The sequence below is a fragment of the Haemaphysalis longicornis genome, unplaced genomic scaffold, assembly GCF_048455015.1.
Source record: "Haemaphysalis longicornis isolate Haplotype H1 unplaced genomic scaffold, Haemaphysalis longicornis Haplotype H1 scaffold_6, whole genome shotgun sequence".
In the NCBI taxonomy this organism is placed as follows: Eukaryota; Metazoa; Arthropoda; class Arachnida; order Ixodida; family Ixodidae; genus Haemaphysalis; species Haemaphysalis longicornis.
The window spans coordinates 208,931,697-208,947,969 of record NW_027526407.1 but is presented as its reverse complement, the minus strand read 5'-3'; the positions used below and the strand labels follow the sequence as shown (position 1 = coordinate 208,947,969).

The 16,273-nt window shown below is 46.4% G+C and overlaps 1 protein-coding gene across 1 annotated transcript; it reads left to right on the top strand.

The window, feature by feature from the left end:
* Nucleotides 1-1,010: 1,010 nt before the first annotated feature.
* LOC144141322 (uncharacterized) lies at nucleotides 1,011-12,636 on the top strand. The gene is made up of 5 exons (XM_077672893.1): nucleotides 1,011-1,234; nucleotides 7,873-7,934; nucleotides 9,409-9,504; nucleotides 10,895-10,930; nucleotides 12,455-12,636. The coding sequence occupies exons 1-5, from the start codon at nucleotides 1,084-1,086 to the stop codon at nucleotides 12,566-12,568; spliced, it is 459 nt and encodes a 152-aa protein (XP_077529019.1). The 5' UTR covers nucleotides 1,011-1,083; the 3' UTR covers nucleotides 12,569-12,636.
* The last annotated feature ends 3,637 nt before the right edge of the window (nucleotides 12,637-16,273 follow it).

The following is a 16,273-nucleotide window of genomic DNA, read 5'->3' as shown; positions in this document are numbered from 1 at the left end:
GCGATGCCAAAAGCATGACAAACTTCAAAAATCAGCGTCACTGTAGAGAAGCAATGGCGAAAACCATGCTGCTTGCTGTAGATTAAGTTATTTTCAATTCATTCAACTAAATGCTTCGATATTATGTGTTCTAACATTTTGCACTCTGTCCATGTAATGGAAATTGGCCGGTAGATTTCCGGGACTAAATTATTGCCGGCTGTAAAAAAAATTCAATCTGAGCAATAAGTCAGCCTTCTGGCACACATTTAATACGTAATGACACCGCACTAAATTTACTTTTGAGGAAATATCATAACCTTCCTAACGCCAGCTGCGACTCACAAAAGCCGAATTTCTAAACACACTTGCTCCACAAACGGTATCCGTGTTAGAGCGTGAGTGCTAGCACATCGACGTAATGCCTGTCCATAAAGGCGCACGGGATTCCACTAGGCGGAACCGAAATCATTTCGACTTCTTGAAAGCCCCAATGCTACAGTTAAGCAAGGGTGGGAAATAGCAGGCGAGAAAGCCGATAAAAATGAGGTCGCAGAGTGTGGAAAGAAACAGATAAAACTCGAAAACGCAGGGAGGACAAGGAGATGCTTGAATAGTGAAAGGCTTTCTCTCGGATTGTGATATAGGAGTGGCCATATGGTACCTCACTTCATCCCGTTTTGTAACAGCTTGATATTTTAGAGAAAGATTTGGTGTTGAATTACGCCGCGATATCGGTCTAGCTTTCCTTAAGAGCGTCAAGAAGATAAGAATGAGCCAAGCGGGAAGCGCAGGGCAAGCGACATGCCGATGGCGGAAACGTTACATCACGGCAAGCAAGCGTCACCGCATGAGCCATTCTGAGCTTTTAATCTCAGTGGCGACTCGACGACATCTCATTGCGTTTAGGATAACCCTCTCTTTTCCTGCCTTTGCTTCTCTCGTGCGAGAAACACCGCCCACTGGGCTGGGGGGTAAGGGTGTGCCAGTGCTTCCCTTGCCATCTGACAACGGCAGGGTACCGGTTGGCCACCGTATATAAGCGAGCCCCGAAGGGGACGTGGCATTCTCTACCGGACAGTGTCCACACCACCAAGAATCACCATGAAGGCCGTCTTCATCCTAGCCCTTATCTGCGCGGTTGCCTACGCAAACGATGAAGAGCCACAGGCCCAGGAACAGCAAGGGGAGCACTCCCAGCACCCCCACCACCACCACCACCACCACCACGGACACCACAACCACTCCGTCTGCCGTGAGTTCCGTACCGTCCATTCAGCCTAGGTATTTTCGTCGTTCTGTTCAAGGAAGGAAAAATGCCCTATACAGTAGCCATTGCGCGCAATGTCTAATAACTTCTGAAATCGTGAAAGAAGTTGTTGTGAACGGATAACGTTGCGGGTACGAGTAAAACCCGCAGACTACATTTAAGCTTTTCAACGTACCAAGGCTCGATAAACTGATCCAGGAGCTGTAGTGCCTCGTAGGTTAGCGAGCTGTTCCACGCTAATCTACGCAGCACGACGAAAACCGAATCTTCGAAGACCGCGCTGTACAGTATAATTGCTATAGTAATTCTGTGAACCATGCATTTCCCGCACGTTAATGTCATTATAGCAAATGGTAGTGGAAGTTTTCGCATTCGAAAACTTTGCTGACGTCACACCCATGCCGCGAAAAACGATTCACACATGGCTTCCTAATCAGGTGGAAACAGGATACGTTACCCTTGTCGAAATCGCTCCACGCATAGGCTTATGGTTGAACACATTTTAAGGAATGCAAGTACAGCCCTAAGGTTTATGCATAATTCACACCTTTATATATCCAGCAGAATATGCGTCAAGTAAGAGTACGAAGCTCAATGTACGCACGAGTTCCTGGAAAGCGTCGTTATATCAATGCCAACAACGGCACGAAACACATTAAGTATACAGCGATTTTGTTAAAAGCAGCGGGAACAGAAAGTCGCGGGTAGCGCTAAAAAAAGCTATGTGAAGTTTCCAAAAGACACAAATGACAGTCGTAGCTTTTGCCTAATATTGGCAAAACGAGCGAAAGATAGGACGTAGACACGAGGCAAAAAAAAGACAACCCATAGACTTTTTTTTTTTTTGCCTCGTATCTGATTCTTATTTGTCGCTGATTCTCCCGACCATTAGCATGAACCATTGCCAAGCAACCTACACATTCGGTCTGTTTAAGGGTTTTCCGACGGTGGGCTAAGTATTCCGGATCAACTTAAAACTGATTGATTTGATTGATTATGAGGTTTTGTCGCCGACGCATCGTAGGCGATGAGGCGCGCCGTATGTAGGGCTCCAGATTAATTTTGACCCCCTGGGGATCCTTAAAGTGAGCCGAAATGTCGAACACGTGGGCATTTTCGCTTTTCACCTCCATTAGAAAAGCGGCCACCGTGGCCGGAAATGGAACGCGCGTCCTTGGGATCAGCAGCACAGCGTCTTAGCCACTCAGCCATCGCGGCGGGTTCAACTTAAAACGGTTTGTTAGAAATCATTTTGTCCCGAAGAAGTACTTTGTGAGTTCTGATTTCCTCTTTACTGTTGTGACGACGAACGCACAAATTCGCTAAAAGGCAGGTAATACATTATGATTCCCCAGGATGTTTTTTTTTTTTTTTTGCTTCTTAAACCTCAATGACCACTCACTGAATGCAATAGAGAAAATCTGACCAATATTGAAGTGAGCTGTGCGATTTGTTTTAGAAATGAGTCCTGCACTCTGACATCCATTAGTACTCATGTCATGCTTACATTGTGTAACGTCACATTTTCCAGTGAAATAGTATGCAGAGCTTTGCCGCTGGCCCACTTAGCCAGTTTCATTGCAACAGTTGGTCGTGCGTTTTGAGGACGCATACCCGCGGCCGCTTTTGATTGTGCACGCGGCGAACACACATGTCTCCCATAGCTCACGCAAATGGTAATTATGAACTAGGCTAACACTGAGTGACGATAAGACTGTGGTAGCATAGAAGTCCACTGCAAATAAGTGGGAGCGTCACTGTAAGGGGTTGTCGACGGAAGTACAAAGGAAGCTTTTAGACGGCTTTTCTTTCTAATTACTGAAGTACATTTGGCCACATTTTACGAATGTCATCACACGTACGATTCCCTAAGGGCTGTTTGTGGTTAACCGAAGCCCTGGTTATCCTCTCACCTTTTGCGGGCGACCAATCGCGCAACGGAAGCAACCAATCCTAAGCAGCTATTGTGATATCTCATGTGCAGATAGCTTTGTGAATCTGCTGCTACATAACGGCTGCTACATAACGACGCAACCTATTAATCTCTTTCATTCATTGAATGCACCCACCTTCAAAAAAAAAAAAAAGAAAACAAGGATCAATTTTTTGGTTTCATCAGTAGTGATCACTTTTGTGGAGGCGATTCCCTGCCGCGGCGGCCGCTTTTCGAATGCTGGCGAAAAGCAAAAACGCCCATGTGTTCGAGATTTCGGCGCGGGTTAAGGATCCCCAGGTGGTCAAAATTAATCCGGAGCCCTCCACTACGGCGCACCTCATCGCCTGCCTTGCGTCGCCGCGTTAAACCTTACAATAAATCAAAGCAAGCTGTTTAGAGATACAGGCTACGGATTGAAGTGCCTGCGCTACAAACGGATTCGAGGAAAAATTCGATGGCGGTGCCGCGCAAACTAAACCTTGAGCTCCCTTCTGCACAGCACTGGGTTATCACGCAGGAAATGTTGGTATACTCGAGAAGCAGAAGTGAAACTGTACGGCATGATTCTTCGACGCTGATTTGCCTCCCACGGTGGAAACGTAGGGAGTCTGGGAACGTTGCGTGATAAGCCAGTTTGTATCGATCCAAGATGATCTGACGGCTTACTCTTATCTTCATTGATTTGATTTATTCTAAGGTTTAACACGCTGATTCAACACAGGTGATGAGGCGCGCCGTAGTGGAGGGCTCCGGATTAATTTTGACAGCCTGGGGATCTTTAGCGTGAGCCGAAATCTCGTATACACGAGCGGTTTTGCTTTTCGCCTCCATCAGAAAAACGCCGCCGCGACCGGGAATCGAACTCGCGTCCTTGTGCTCAGCAGTACAACGCCTTAGCCACTAAGCCACGGCGGCGGGTGCTTACTCTTCATTGTAACCGGCGTTTGGCGAAACTGCAATTCCAATACGTTTCAAAACACCTGTCGTTCGGAAGACAGAAAAAGGACGGTACATTTCCGATTAACTTGTATGCCGTAGCCTGCATCTAGTCGATTTGTCATTGTGTAATATTCGCCACAACTAATAGTGGGTACGTATAACGATTGAGGTTGAAAATTTGGGCCCAGGGGCGGTATTCTGAAGTTTTTGCCCGTTTCGCGTCCATTTCAATAGCGTCCATTTTGAGCGAGCCATGATTGGTTAAAAGCGAACACTCGGATGTGGCGCAACCCAAACACTGCCAAGCTACTCCGCTGAACCGCAGTTTCTCGGAGCAGACGATTTTTCATCGCCTTATTGTTGGCTCGCTCGCAGAACAAGAGGTAAATAAGTAATGTTGACCCGTTCGAAGTTCCTGCACCAGCATTCCGCCTTTCGCATAGGACTGTGTGGTGGCTGTGTGACGAGCTGTGAGGCGAACTTGCCCGGCGGCACCATGATGTCAGTGTCGAGGACGAAGGGATATGCCCTTTGTTTCTTCGCTACCGGTAGCTTTCAGTCAGCCGTCGGTAACGAAGAAACTATATCGCTGTCGCAGCCCTCCGTCAGCCGGTGCATCTACGCCGTCGCTATCACAGAGTGAAATAAACGATCGTCTGCGAGCTTGATAGCTGCCGAACAGATGACCAAAATTTCACAAGAACTCAGCATTAAATTTATAAATTTTATTTGGTACTTTACGGATACGCATACCAGCTTAACGTTCGTAGACATGACGCGAAGTAGAGATACAAAAGAAACAAAAATTCCGACCACTCCCACATTTTTTCACTCAGAGAGTACCACAGGAATTCCGACGCCGTAACGAACCATTCGAGGGTCTGGTATAAGCTCGCGTCAGTATGCCGCAAGTGCGTCGATGCCGACATACGTAACAGGTTATTGTCTTGATACACAGTCGTTGTCACGGACATAAAAATCGTGGTCCAAGCGCGAAAAAAAAGAACAGTCGTAGCATTGTTTACGCTTTACTACCACAGGAAACAACTGCCTGCAGCATGCATCTTTTGGCATTCGTCGCCTTGTGGTAAACATTTTCAACTGCGTAATATAAAAATCTTGTCATGTTTAAGCTTTCAAACTACGTTCAAATAAACACATAAAAATAGTTTACATCTTTTTAGTTGTTTAAAGTATGTTTACGAAAACTGTTGCGCAAAATTTAACCCAGAGCCCCCTACAACCGTAAGCTTACGTCACGATGAAACGGACGCGAAACGCACGTTTTGCGTCCGTTTCGTCGTGACGTAAAACGCAAAACGCACGCAGACCAATCCCCTCACTTATTGTTTTGGCGGGCCTCCGAGCAGTACATGAACCAACGTCTTCGCCGCCATTGGATGGCGAATAAAGTTGCATTAATTTATTTAAGCATTCATTCATTCATTGATAGCAACTGCGAGTCACTTCATCTAGAAAAACGCGACACTTTACCCTTCGTGCTCCATACATATTATGCGTTTAGCAACGTTTCTCGTGCTGGCCAGCTGTGCTCGTATGTTGACCGAGGTTATAAGAATTTTCTGAAAGGCTTTGGCAATGATTTGATCTGTTAACTTCCATCCCCACTCAAACTTCTTTTGAAGTGAGCAGCACAATACTGCAGAGTTGGAAATCATGAAAAAAAAACAAGTACGACAAGCTCGACACGCCTGAAGACATTCGTTGTTCACACGAGCATTGATTACTCGACTGCTTGAAAAAGTACATTTGGCTTTATTATACTTATAGTGCGGGGAGTGCCGATTAGTGAGTCGAAGGGGGAACCCCGTTTCAAGCGATATCTAGGCGGGATATGTGTGCGTGTTGATATGACTTGGTTCTTATGGGCCAAAATAAAATTTAATGAAACAAGTGAGCTACAAACTTGTTATTCGATCCCATTTTGGGTAAAGTACCAGTAAGTCGTTCGTGGGGTGTTTTTACGACCACTAAAGTTCGTTTTTCTAGCGAGAAGTGGTCATTTGCAGCACATGTCGCCTTTACCCGCAAGCATGACTGCCCCGTCTTAAAAATCGGCTGGATTAAGTCGGAAGCATGCGAGCTGGAAGAGTACAGAAGCGCCGGTGGACGAGGCCACCATGACAAGGAGGACAGCGTGCCACGTAAGGCACGGAGGAGTGTGTTGTATAGCGGGGGAGTAGGCATGAAGTGATACACACGACGGCCAATGTGAAAGCTGGTGCGATTAAGAAATAAAACGCAAAAAAAAAAAAACAGAGAAACGCTCATCGCCCTCCCATCCTTTGAGAAGAACACGGGAATTAATGAACGCTGCCGAGTCAAGGCCGCGGCATGTACTCGGTCTCACCCGCCAAGGATTGCTCCTCACGGCATGGGACGAACAAAAACCCGCACCACCAATTGAGCTACCCATCCCCCTTGCACCCTGGTCGATATCAAACAACATCGAAAGCCACCTCAGCAAGCCAATCCCACGGGCTCTTCCAGCAACCCGATCTCAACGTATTCACTACCTGATGGCGTCTAAACTGCCAAATGAAATTGATATCTTCACGGATGCAAGCGTGACTCCCACACATATCGGTGCAGCATGGACATGCCCCGAAAATTCATCTTTTAACGGGCAGATATCTTTCAACCAAAACGATGGAACCGCATTAGAAGGAGAACTACACGCCATAAACAGCGCGATTAACCACATCTGCTACGAAATCGACTTTAAACCACCGCACAACGTGCGCATTTTGACAGATTCATTCGCAGCAATCCGAGAACTACGAAAACCCCTTTCACTCAACCCACTTGTTAACTCCATATTACTGCTTAAGGAACTACTAAAGAGCCAGAAAGTGAACATCCGAATCGACTGGACACCGGGTCATGAAGAGGCCAGCCCAGGAAACCAGGCCGCTCACGCAGCGGCGCAGGAGAGTCTTAACGTTACCCCTCCGCTGGTTTATACCTCGGCTACTTCACCTGCCCTACTCATCCAGCGACTCAAGAGGCGCAAGAAATGTCAGTACGAACAAGTGACACCATCTGGTTACCTTGCTAACATGCCCTCATTAACAAGAGCCGAAGAAGTATTCATCAACAAGATTTGCGCCAATGCAGCTTACACCCCACATATCATTCAGAAGTGGACAAAGGGCCCCACAACACCCTCACCCCCACATTGTCCCTACTGTAACACGAACACCAAAGCAGACCTTCACCACTTAGTATGTGTATGCCCATTCTTCGATGCACATCGTTCAGACAACATTCGACACATTGATCTAAACACCATACACCAAGAAGCACATACCGCACTAGATAAGTCTTTATTACACGAAATAGGCAAATTTGCAACCAAAAGTGGTCTGTCGCGAGTAGTCTGACGAAGGACGACCCCGGCGAAGCCTCCGAACAGTCAGTGAATAGAAGAAAAAGTGCTTGGAACTGAAGAAACCTGTGTAATCCCCTCCTTCATATCCCATTTTCCCCACCAAGTGGCTTTAGCCCTCCCTTCCCCAAATAAAAGCTTTACTACTACTACTACTCGGTAGATATATCCAGCTGCCAATCACGAGCACACCGCTGGTCGGGGTTTAGACGCAGCGAGTACCTGGCATGCGCTGAACAAAACCGCCAAAAGGGCGTTGGCTAGGCGTGCCCAGTTTCGCATGAGCATATATCCCGCGTTCACGAAGTGAAGCGTCAATATTATTTGTTTCAATTACAGAGCTGGAAGATGGACCTCTCAGTCATGTGCTGGAATGCGTGCAAACACATATAGGTGATGCGGTACGTTCTATTCACCTATTCAATGTACAACGAATATTCCGAAAACAGTGCAAGCAGCATGTGTTTTTCCTTGGTGAGGGGACATGTACTTCTGTCAGTCAGTATATATTCTTTGTCGTTAATACTACGGAAAGCTGCTGTTTTAGCCTAATAGCTACTGAACAACCCACACCACGTGCTGTGTTACTGCTGCATGGCCCCGATTGTGGCAGAAGTGGTGGGAACGTTCTCACTGGTTTTTACGCACACTTGTCATAACTTGTAATTTATTGGGAAGTCAGAGAAAGTTGAATAGTCACACGAGCTTAACCCTTTCAGTCACCGTGTCTCCATTAAGGAGACGCGACTTTCTTCGTCGTTTTCCTCGTGAACACGAAAAGAGTTCATGCCGCAGAGCGCTGCGGCTGATGTTCGAAACCAACGGAAGTGAAAGGTAGCACCATGTGATGTGGAATGGCGGAACCGCATTCATAAATATCGTTTCCAAATGGACGCCACCAAGTTTTGTGGGAGCTCCGGTGTGTTGCCGTCCTACGTTCTCTTGTACTGCGGCGTAAATCATTTATAAAGGCTAAAACACCTCTTTCATATCCAGAAATTATTATTTCACCTCCTTGTCTGTAAAGTGCCTCAGGATATTTATTATTTTTTATAGGGAAAAGCAGGATTGAGTAATGGTGTCTCCGTAAGAGGACGCGACGCCATTTGCGGAGAGAGACCACTTTTTTTTCTTACCTCTAGACACTTGACACTGCTAAACCTCCAAGTATGGAATTTTTCTGTCGTGAATATAATAATTCGTGACTGAAAGGGTTGATATGCCAAGCAGATATTGCAATTCAGTTCTTGCAATAGAGTCACGCGTTGCAGGATAACCTACGGTATCGTTATTACAGGTTTTATTCTCAAACCCATTCTACACGTACACAAATGGGTAATTTTCCAAGAATAGGTATATGCGGCACGCCGCGTCCTAAGAATATTGGATTGTTCACTTGATTGCTTGCCGTATTTCTTGCTGCCTTACTGAGTGGGACGGTCTGGGAGATGGCAGTTGCTGAAAATTACAGTATCCCTGTGAGGCCATCCCTAGATATTTTTACTCATCTCTGTTTGCATCTGAATTGATTTTTATTGCGAAAAGTTTGACTCATTGATTTCTGGTGGTACGTTATTCTGCATGGTAGAGCAGGAAGAAGGGAAGTAGAAGTTACTTTCTTATAACGCTCAAATCTGTCTCAGTATTGTATAGTTTGCTCTGGTGTACTTCCGTATCCCGTCTGACACAGTGGCTGTTCAGGGAACGACTATAAAAGGGTAATATTAGCCCACCTGGTTGTGAAATGCCATGCGCAGCAAGGTCTTCTAGTTACTAGCAAGCTTAAACACGCTATACGCAAGGAGTGCTCTCGGATTAACCTTGAGATTCAAACATGTTAGGGTGACAGGTTTTAAATTGTCTTTTCCCTCTTAGGTCAAGACAAAGCTGGATCAGGTCCGTGAGCATCTCGGCTGCGATTCTATCCTTTGCGGCGTCAGGAAGGTGTGCGAAAGCAATGGAGGCACCCTGGTAAGGACCAACGTAACACTGGGTGGTCGTCACTGAATGTTCCGCATAACAATAAACACCAATGAGTGAGTGAGTGAGTGAGTGAGTGAGTGAGTGAGTGAGTGAGTGAGTGAGTGAGTGAGTGAGTGAGTGAGTGAGTGAGTGAGTGAGTGAGTGAGTGAGTGAGTGAGTGAGTGAGTGTAAGCATTTGTCTATTGCAACTTCAATTGCAATCTGAATAATTATTGTTAATTCATTTACTGTGGATTCTTCCAGTAACTCCTGTATTTGACCTCGTACATTGTTTTGGCGTTTCGGTTTCAATATTCTTGCATACGAAACAGCCCCGGTTTGTTACCCTGCTTGAGCACCGATATTCGACAGTTTTGCACTTAATTCAGGTGCTAACCAACCTGCAATATTTACGGTCAGTCCCTCTATATGTGTAGTCAAAGTTGGAGAATGCCAAACATAGGAAAAGAGAAAGAAAAGTTTACCCCCAAAATGTTGCGGGTCACTCAGCTGGCAAAGAGAAGGTTGATGTCTCTACAGCATAAGAAAAATTGCACGAAAAGGCGGCTTTGTTGTTTTTTTCTGCATTGTTCGAGTTGCTCCTGCTGTTGTGGTCACTCAGAAAATAACATTCTCGAAAAGCGTTGGAACCCTTGCGCTGATGCTCTGTGGGAGGCGCCATTTTTTCAGCCATTTCGGTTTTCATACCACGGTCGCACAGCGAAAAAAATTCGGTGCTCTTCAAAACAAACAATGACAGAACTTATCACTACCCTGAGAAGGGCCGGAAAGGGCGGTGTGCCACTGTATGCCCAAATGCGTTCGCTTTACCTGGGTTTATTTATGTAAAGATAAGTTTGTTCTGAAGTCAAACAACCCAGACTTTCTAGTTAAAATAATCAAAAACCTATTTCTTGTGCATAAATAGAGCAGTATGTATCCCAAACTCTTAGTTAAGTTATCGAGCCCTTCCTGAGTTTCAAATGGTGGAAAAAAATATGAAGCTATTCTCCGTGTTACTATAAGCAACCTATGAGAAGTTTCACAGCCTGGGATGAATAAATTGCACGAAATGCCACGCCGGGATCTCATATAGCCAGTCCAGATTAATCTTTGAACGGTTGGCGCCAGGGAGCTTTTATTGCACTAACTGCAGAAAGTCGGTTCGGCTGCCAATGACGTTCAACCAAAACTGGCTCATACTTGAGTATATTCAGTCGCGCGGGAGTGTGAAAAGAGTCCGTGTAGCAAACAGTTCTTCGACCGAAGAGAGAGGCAAACCACCAAAACGGATGCCAGAGGTACTCTCTTGAAAGTTGGGGAAATATCAACATTTCTTCCTGAAAACGTGTGCTATGGTGTTACTGCTAATTACGCTGTTGTATCCCTCTCTCCGCAGGAAGGCAACCGTGGCAACCAGACTAGCGTTTTCACGGTGAGTGCTAGGAGATTACAGAATGGTATAACTTCCAAGCACTGCGCGTGTTTACCTTTCAGTTTTTACTACGGCGTTTTTTCCCAAAAATTACGAGCGCCCAACCACATGCCGTAAAAGAGAGAATATTTAAATCGTAGCATTCATAAAAGAAAGCTTTAGAACCACGGTAAATGTTTGGCGTTATGCGGAAGGAACTGTGTTTCTAAATAACGCAGTTTGATTGCGATGTTGCCCAAGGAAAGGCGCTGTTTCCAACGTCTAATATTGCCCATATTTTGGGAGTTTAGCGCGCCCAAGCTGCATGTGGCCTATGACGCCCGCCGTAGTGGAGGACGAAGGATGAATTTTGTCCACCTGGGGATCTTTACCGTGCGCCGAAATCTCGACGCAAGAGAGTTTTTTGTGTTCTCGCCTCCACCAGAAAAATTGACTTCGTAGCCGGTATCGACCTACGTCCGGGCTCAACAGCTCAACGCCTTAGCTACAGAGCGATTCCGGAGGGTAAATTACGCAAAACTTAAATGAATCAAACAGCTGTTCATCTGGGTCATATTACCAGTGTGGACTATTTTTCAGTACGTTGAAAATTTCTGTCTGCAAAATAAGTGTTTTCAGAGAAGGCAAACTAAATATGTGGGAGGACAATTCTATGCGCAACTGTCTCTCACACGGAGTCAGTGATTGTCCGCACCACGGTCAGAAGTAAAGGGTAGGGCACTGTCAGCGCGTTAGCTTATTTATTTATTAATACCTTAAGCATAGCGTTAGGCCTAGTACAAGGGACATACCACTTTCATTTCAAAATGAAACATTGTTATAAAGTTAGCTTTCAAACATTGTAGTGCTAGCCTTAATAGCAGGAGCGTTGAAAGGACGGTTTGCCGGGTGTATACTTGTGCAGTGCAGTAGCCCCGCAATCCGAGCTCAAATTTCTGTTGTTCGTCGTTATCAATGCAGAACCCTAGGATTGCCGAGAAAATCCACTAAAACATTTTCACGTAACTCATATGTGCAGGAACATTTCTGTAACTTGTGCAGGCTCAGTTCCAGCCCACCTTTGTCTTTTTTTACATACACACAAAGAACTTTCAGAGGGCATATTTTCACCACGAAAAATGGGTTAATTTGCTTTGAAAAGAAAAGTTGATTGCTTTCTCTAAATTTATATGAATATTTTACGTAACGCCACTCATAACTCTCTGACCTTACTCATCCAACCAGTAGAGTTCGCCATTTCACTTTTTCAGGCAGTCGCAAGACACATTACCCATTAACAGAGGACATCATTAACGGGGCGCAGGCTGAGTGCCTATACCACTAATGAACACATTCTTCACGTGGTCAAAAACGCCGGTATTTTTAGACTGGGATGGAACATGTTTTTTTAACCTTGAGGTAGATGCATTAGTTGCACTTCAAAACAAAAGAAGAATGACTCGAGATCGTTGAGAGTTCTTTGTCACAAGGGATAGCTTTGCAGCTGTAAGGCCTCATATGTTCTTTTTCTTATTTCTTATTCAGCCCGAAGAGAACGCAGAACTTCGCACAGCATTCTTCAGCTGCAGACCTTCTGATGAGGCCCATGCCCACCTCGGGGATGCTGCTCCTTCCACTGAAGCTCCCGCTCATGAGTGAACATTATAGTCCACGGAGCACCTTTAACCTTGATTGATAATGTGAATAAACTTTAAACACAAATACTGTTCCACTGCCTCTGCATTCACACCTGTGAGTTCTTAGCGAACTTGCCAGGAAGGAGCCTGTCCTCGGCTAATGGCCATCCAGCTCTGCCTCCCCTTTTACGTCCAGCCGCTACCAAACATGTTAAATTGTCGTTCAAAAAAGAAAAAAAAAGAAAGCTAAAAGCCTTGTCCAACGCCCCTGATAACATTAAATGTCGCCATAAGTCCGCAGCCTACGTTCTCTGCTTCTATCGGCCAAATTACACTTTTTGCGTCAAAACAGTGCTTAAGCGTATTGTTTCCCTTTCATCATTGTCCTGGTGGGTTTTGGAGACGTCTCTAACGCAGACACACCCGCAAGTCCACAGGATGTAATTCAACACATTGCGAACATGTATATCCACAGAAAGCGTACCTTTCTAAGAGTGGTTATTATAATAAAAATGGACGGGCAAACAGTAGAAGTCGGAAGAGGGGAAAATGCGGAAAGATCAAACCACACCGGACACCGGTGTACTAATATTGCTTCGGTTCAAGGCATAGCCATGAATACCACCTGTAATTATATATTCGTTCCAGCCAAATAATAAATGTTGCGTATACTTCATTCCGCAGTCAACCAAAATGTTACATGCGTTGAACGAAACAAAGCACCTGCAAGTAAGTGTTGAGTTGTCTTGTGCCCCAGTCCCCATAAATCGCTTTTCAATCAGAAATTCTGAACGATTCGTAGCCTATCACAATGTTGCCATGGGATTAGTGGGCAGACCACCTCGCTTGATTGGACCTAACCTCAAATTCACCAGTTTCGTACTCACTTACCCTACAGACTCTACATCACCAAACGGACTGAGGTCTCTCTAATGAAGCTCATCTCAACGTAATTTGAACATTGTTACATGACGGAGGCGAAGAAGCCGCCCCGCCCGGAGGACGACTAGTCACATGTGAAACTTAAACGATTTGGGGCAATGGAAGAAACAAGGACAGTACAGTCGCGTACTGGCGTGCGAAAACATTGCAACTGAAGCGGACAGAGTTCCGTCTTTCGACCGCACCTGAACAACGCACTGCTAGCTCTTCAAGAAGCCAGCCTCCTTATAGCTTTCACTCCAATGGTTCAGACACACCAAGACAAGCTTCAAAACTGACTTGAACACACTCAAGCGGATGCGCTCTGACCGAGTCACAGAGACATATATGGGCCGTATTATGAGTCCCTCCTCCACTCAATTGGCTCCCTCCACTCCACTAAGGGGAGGATTCCGGCTAAGGGGAGGATTCCGCAATGCTTATGCATGGGGAGATCCAGTTCGAGGACCTTCTTCACTGGAGGCTTGAGTGGAGGAGAGATTCAGAATACCACGGTAAGTGCAGCGCTTCTACTGCGTCTACAACACTGGTTTTGGGTCATAACCCCTCTTTCCCCCCACTACCCCCTTATCCCGAAGTAGCTTTTCCCCCACTACCCTCTTATCCCGAAGTAGCCAATGTGAATGTCGATCGAATAACAATTTCAGATTGTTTTCTTCCATACTGTGGAAATAGCTTTCGAAAATATTCACAGAAAAAAATCCGTATATTTAGTTCGTTTTTTTTTAATCTCATACCCCACACTCCACTCGAAGACATCTTACTTGCTATCTAGTATGGCAGAAACATTTTTTCAGGCGGCCGTAGCGTTGCTGCCGTAGCGCAGGTGCGCAGGTGTTGTACATTGATCAAAATGAACCGAGAAGAGAGTTGCAACCATCGACACATCTCGCGTTAGCGCCGCTCGTCTCAGCCCATGTAATCGGCAGTAGTTGAGGACTGTGTTTGCACACCTACTTGAGGTATAAATGATTGAATAGCTAGTGCTATCGCGAGCGGCTGCTGCCAAATTACATGGCCTACAATCAGTGCACTTGATTTGCAAACTGAGCGGGAGTGTTTTGTGCGGCAGTTGTTAGGGTTGGTGTCGTATTTAGATTATGTGATAAAGTTTCAGCTGTAAAGCTTAAAATGAGGGCTAAACATAATTAAACGACGTCAAAAATTTGTGTTATAATTTTATTGCAAGGCATATGCCATATAAAACTGCTTATTAGCCTTTTTAACGCGATTCTGAACCCCGGCGGCAGTTTCGTACACATGCAAAAACGTCACAAAATGGCGTATGTTGTGGATGAGACTGGTGAGCGCGGTCGCCTTTTCAGTAATATTAGCGTGCAACCACCGTGTTTTTTTTCTTTGCGATGACGCGCATCGTGTTTATTAGCAAGCGCGTCACCTGCGGGAAACGCAAGAACTTCTGCGCCGGCATATGTTCCAAGCTTTCATATCTCCGCACAAGGCGAAGTGACAAGTGTGCGGGTTTGTCTGGCCGCACTAAGAGGTAGGTACCTTTTTTTTTCCAATGAAACTGTGACGTGTGGTGCCGGATGCTTTTTAACATTGTAGATTTTAAAAAATTCACAGCATATCCACAGGGTGAATGATGATGAGTGGGCGAAGCTCCTGAGGGGAAATCATCGGTAAAGCCGTGACTCTCAGTGAAAGTTCGCCCACTACATCTGTGTCCGAACGTAACGTCTAGAAAGTCTCGCTTAAACCGCGCGTCGGCACCTTGGGGCTGAGCTCGCCTGATGCGTTTTGCAGACGCCTCACGAGCTCTCACTGCATCGGGGTCTGCCTGCCGATACGCGCGCTTTCTCGCCGCTTCCCGTTCTCTGACGTTTTGGAGATCCTCTTCGCGCCGCAGCCGTGCCGCTTCGCGTACGGCAGGGTCCTCGCGCCGTTGCCGTGACGCTTGGGCCTCTCGTTCTCGAACGCTGGGATCTTGGCGGCGTCGTCGCGCAGCCAGACGACACGCTTCGGCCTCCCGCTCTCGTACGGCAGGATCTTGGCGGCGGCGTCGCGCAGCTTCACGGAGCGCTTCTGCCTCGCGGGCTCGCACATCTGCAGCCTTATCCATCGGGCGACTCCGAGCGCGCGCCAACAGCGAACGGATTTTATTACAACGCTCCCCGCCATCTAGTAAACAATCCAAGAACTAAACTAGAGGTAGCCACGCCATCTAGTAAACAATCCAAGCGCATCTTTTCATCATATACAAGTACCGCCATCTAGTAAACAATCCAAGAACTAAACTAGAGGTGGCTACATACATACGTCGAGGATGGACAGACCCACGCCTTAAGGAGCTTCGCCCCTAAAATGAGGTTAACGAGCTGCGCTTTTATTAGTGTAAGCCACGTTTCGTGGCTCAAGTGAAGCACGTGCGTGCGGGAGCCGGTGTTTGCTGGCGCCTCGTAGTCCTTGTGAAATCTCCCCCCCTACCCGAGACTGTGAATTCCGTGCAGTGCGCCTCGCAGGTATTGTGCTCGCGAGACTGGCTGCCGCCGTCGTGATCTTCCACCTTGCGGCCCGAAGGCGGGCGTCGTATATGCGTGCCGTCCTCGTGAAACTCGGCACCCAAGGGCCAAGTCAGGCGCCGTGAAACTGCCGTACTCGCTCGCCAACGCGCCCCGGCAGCGTGCGCGTCGACCGGGTGCTGGCGGAGTTGTGCGGGAAGAAAAGTAGTCAAGAGATCAGGACGTAGTAGGTGTAGTTAAATAGATGGGAATTTACAAAGTGGAAGGACGATAAATTAATATGCGAGGGCAGGAGAAAGAGT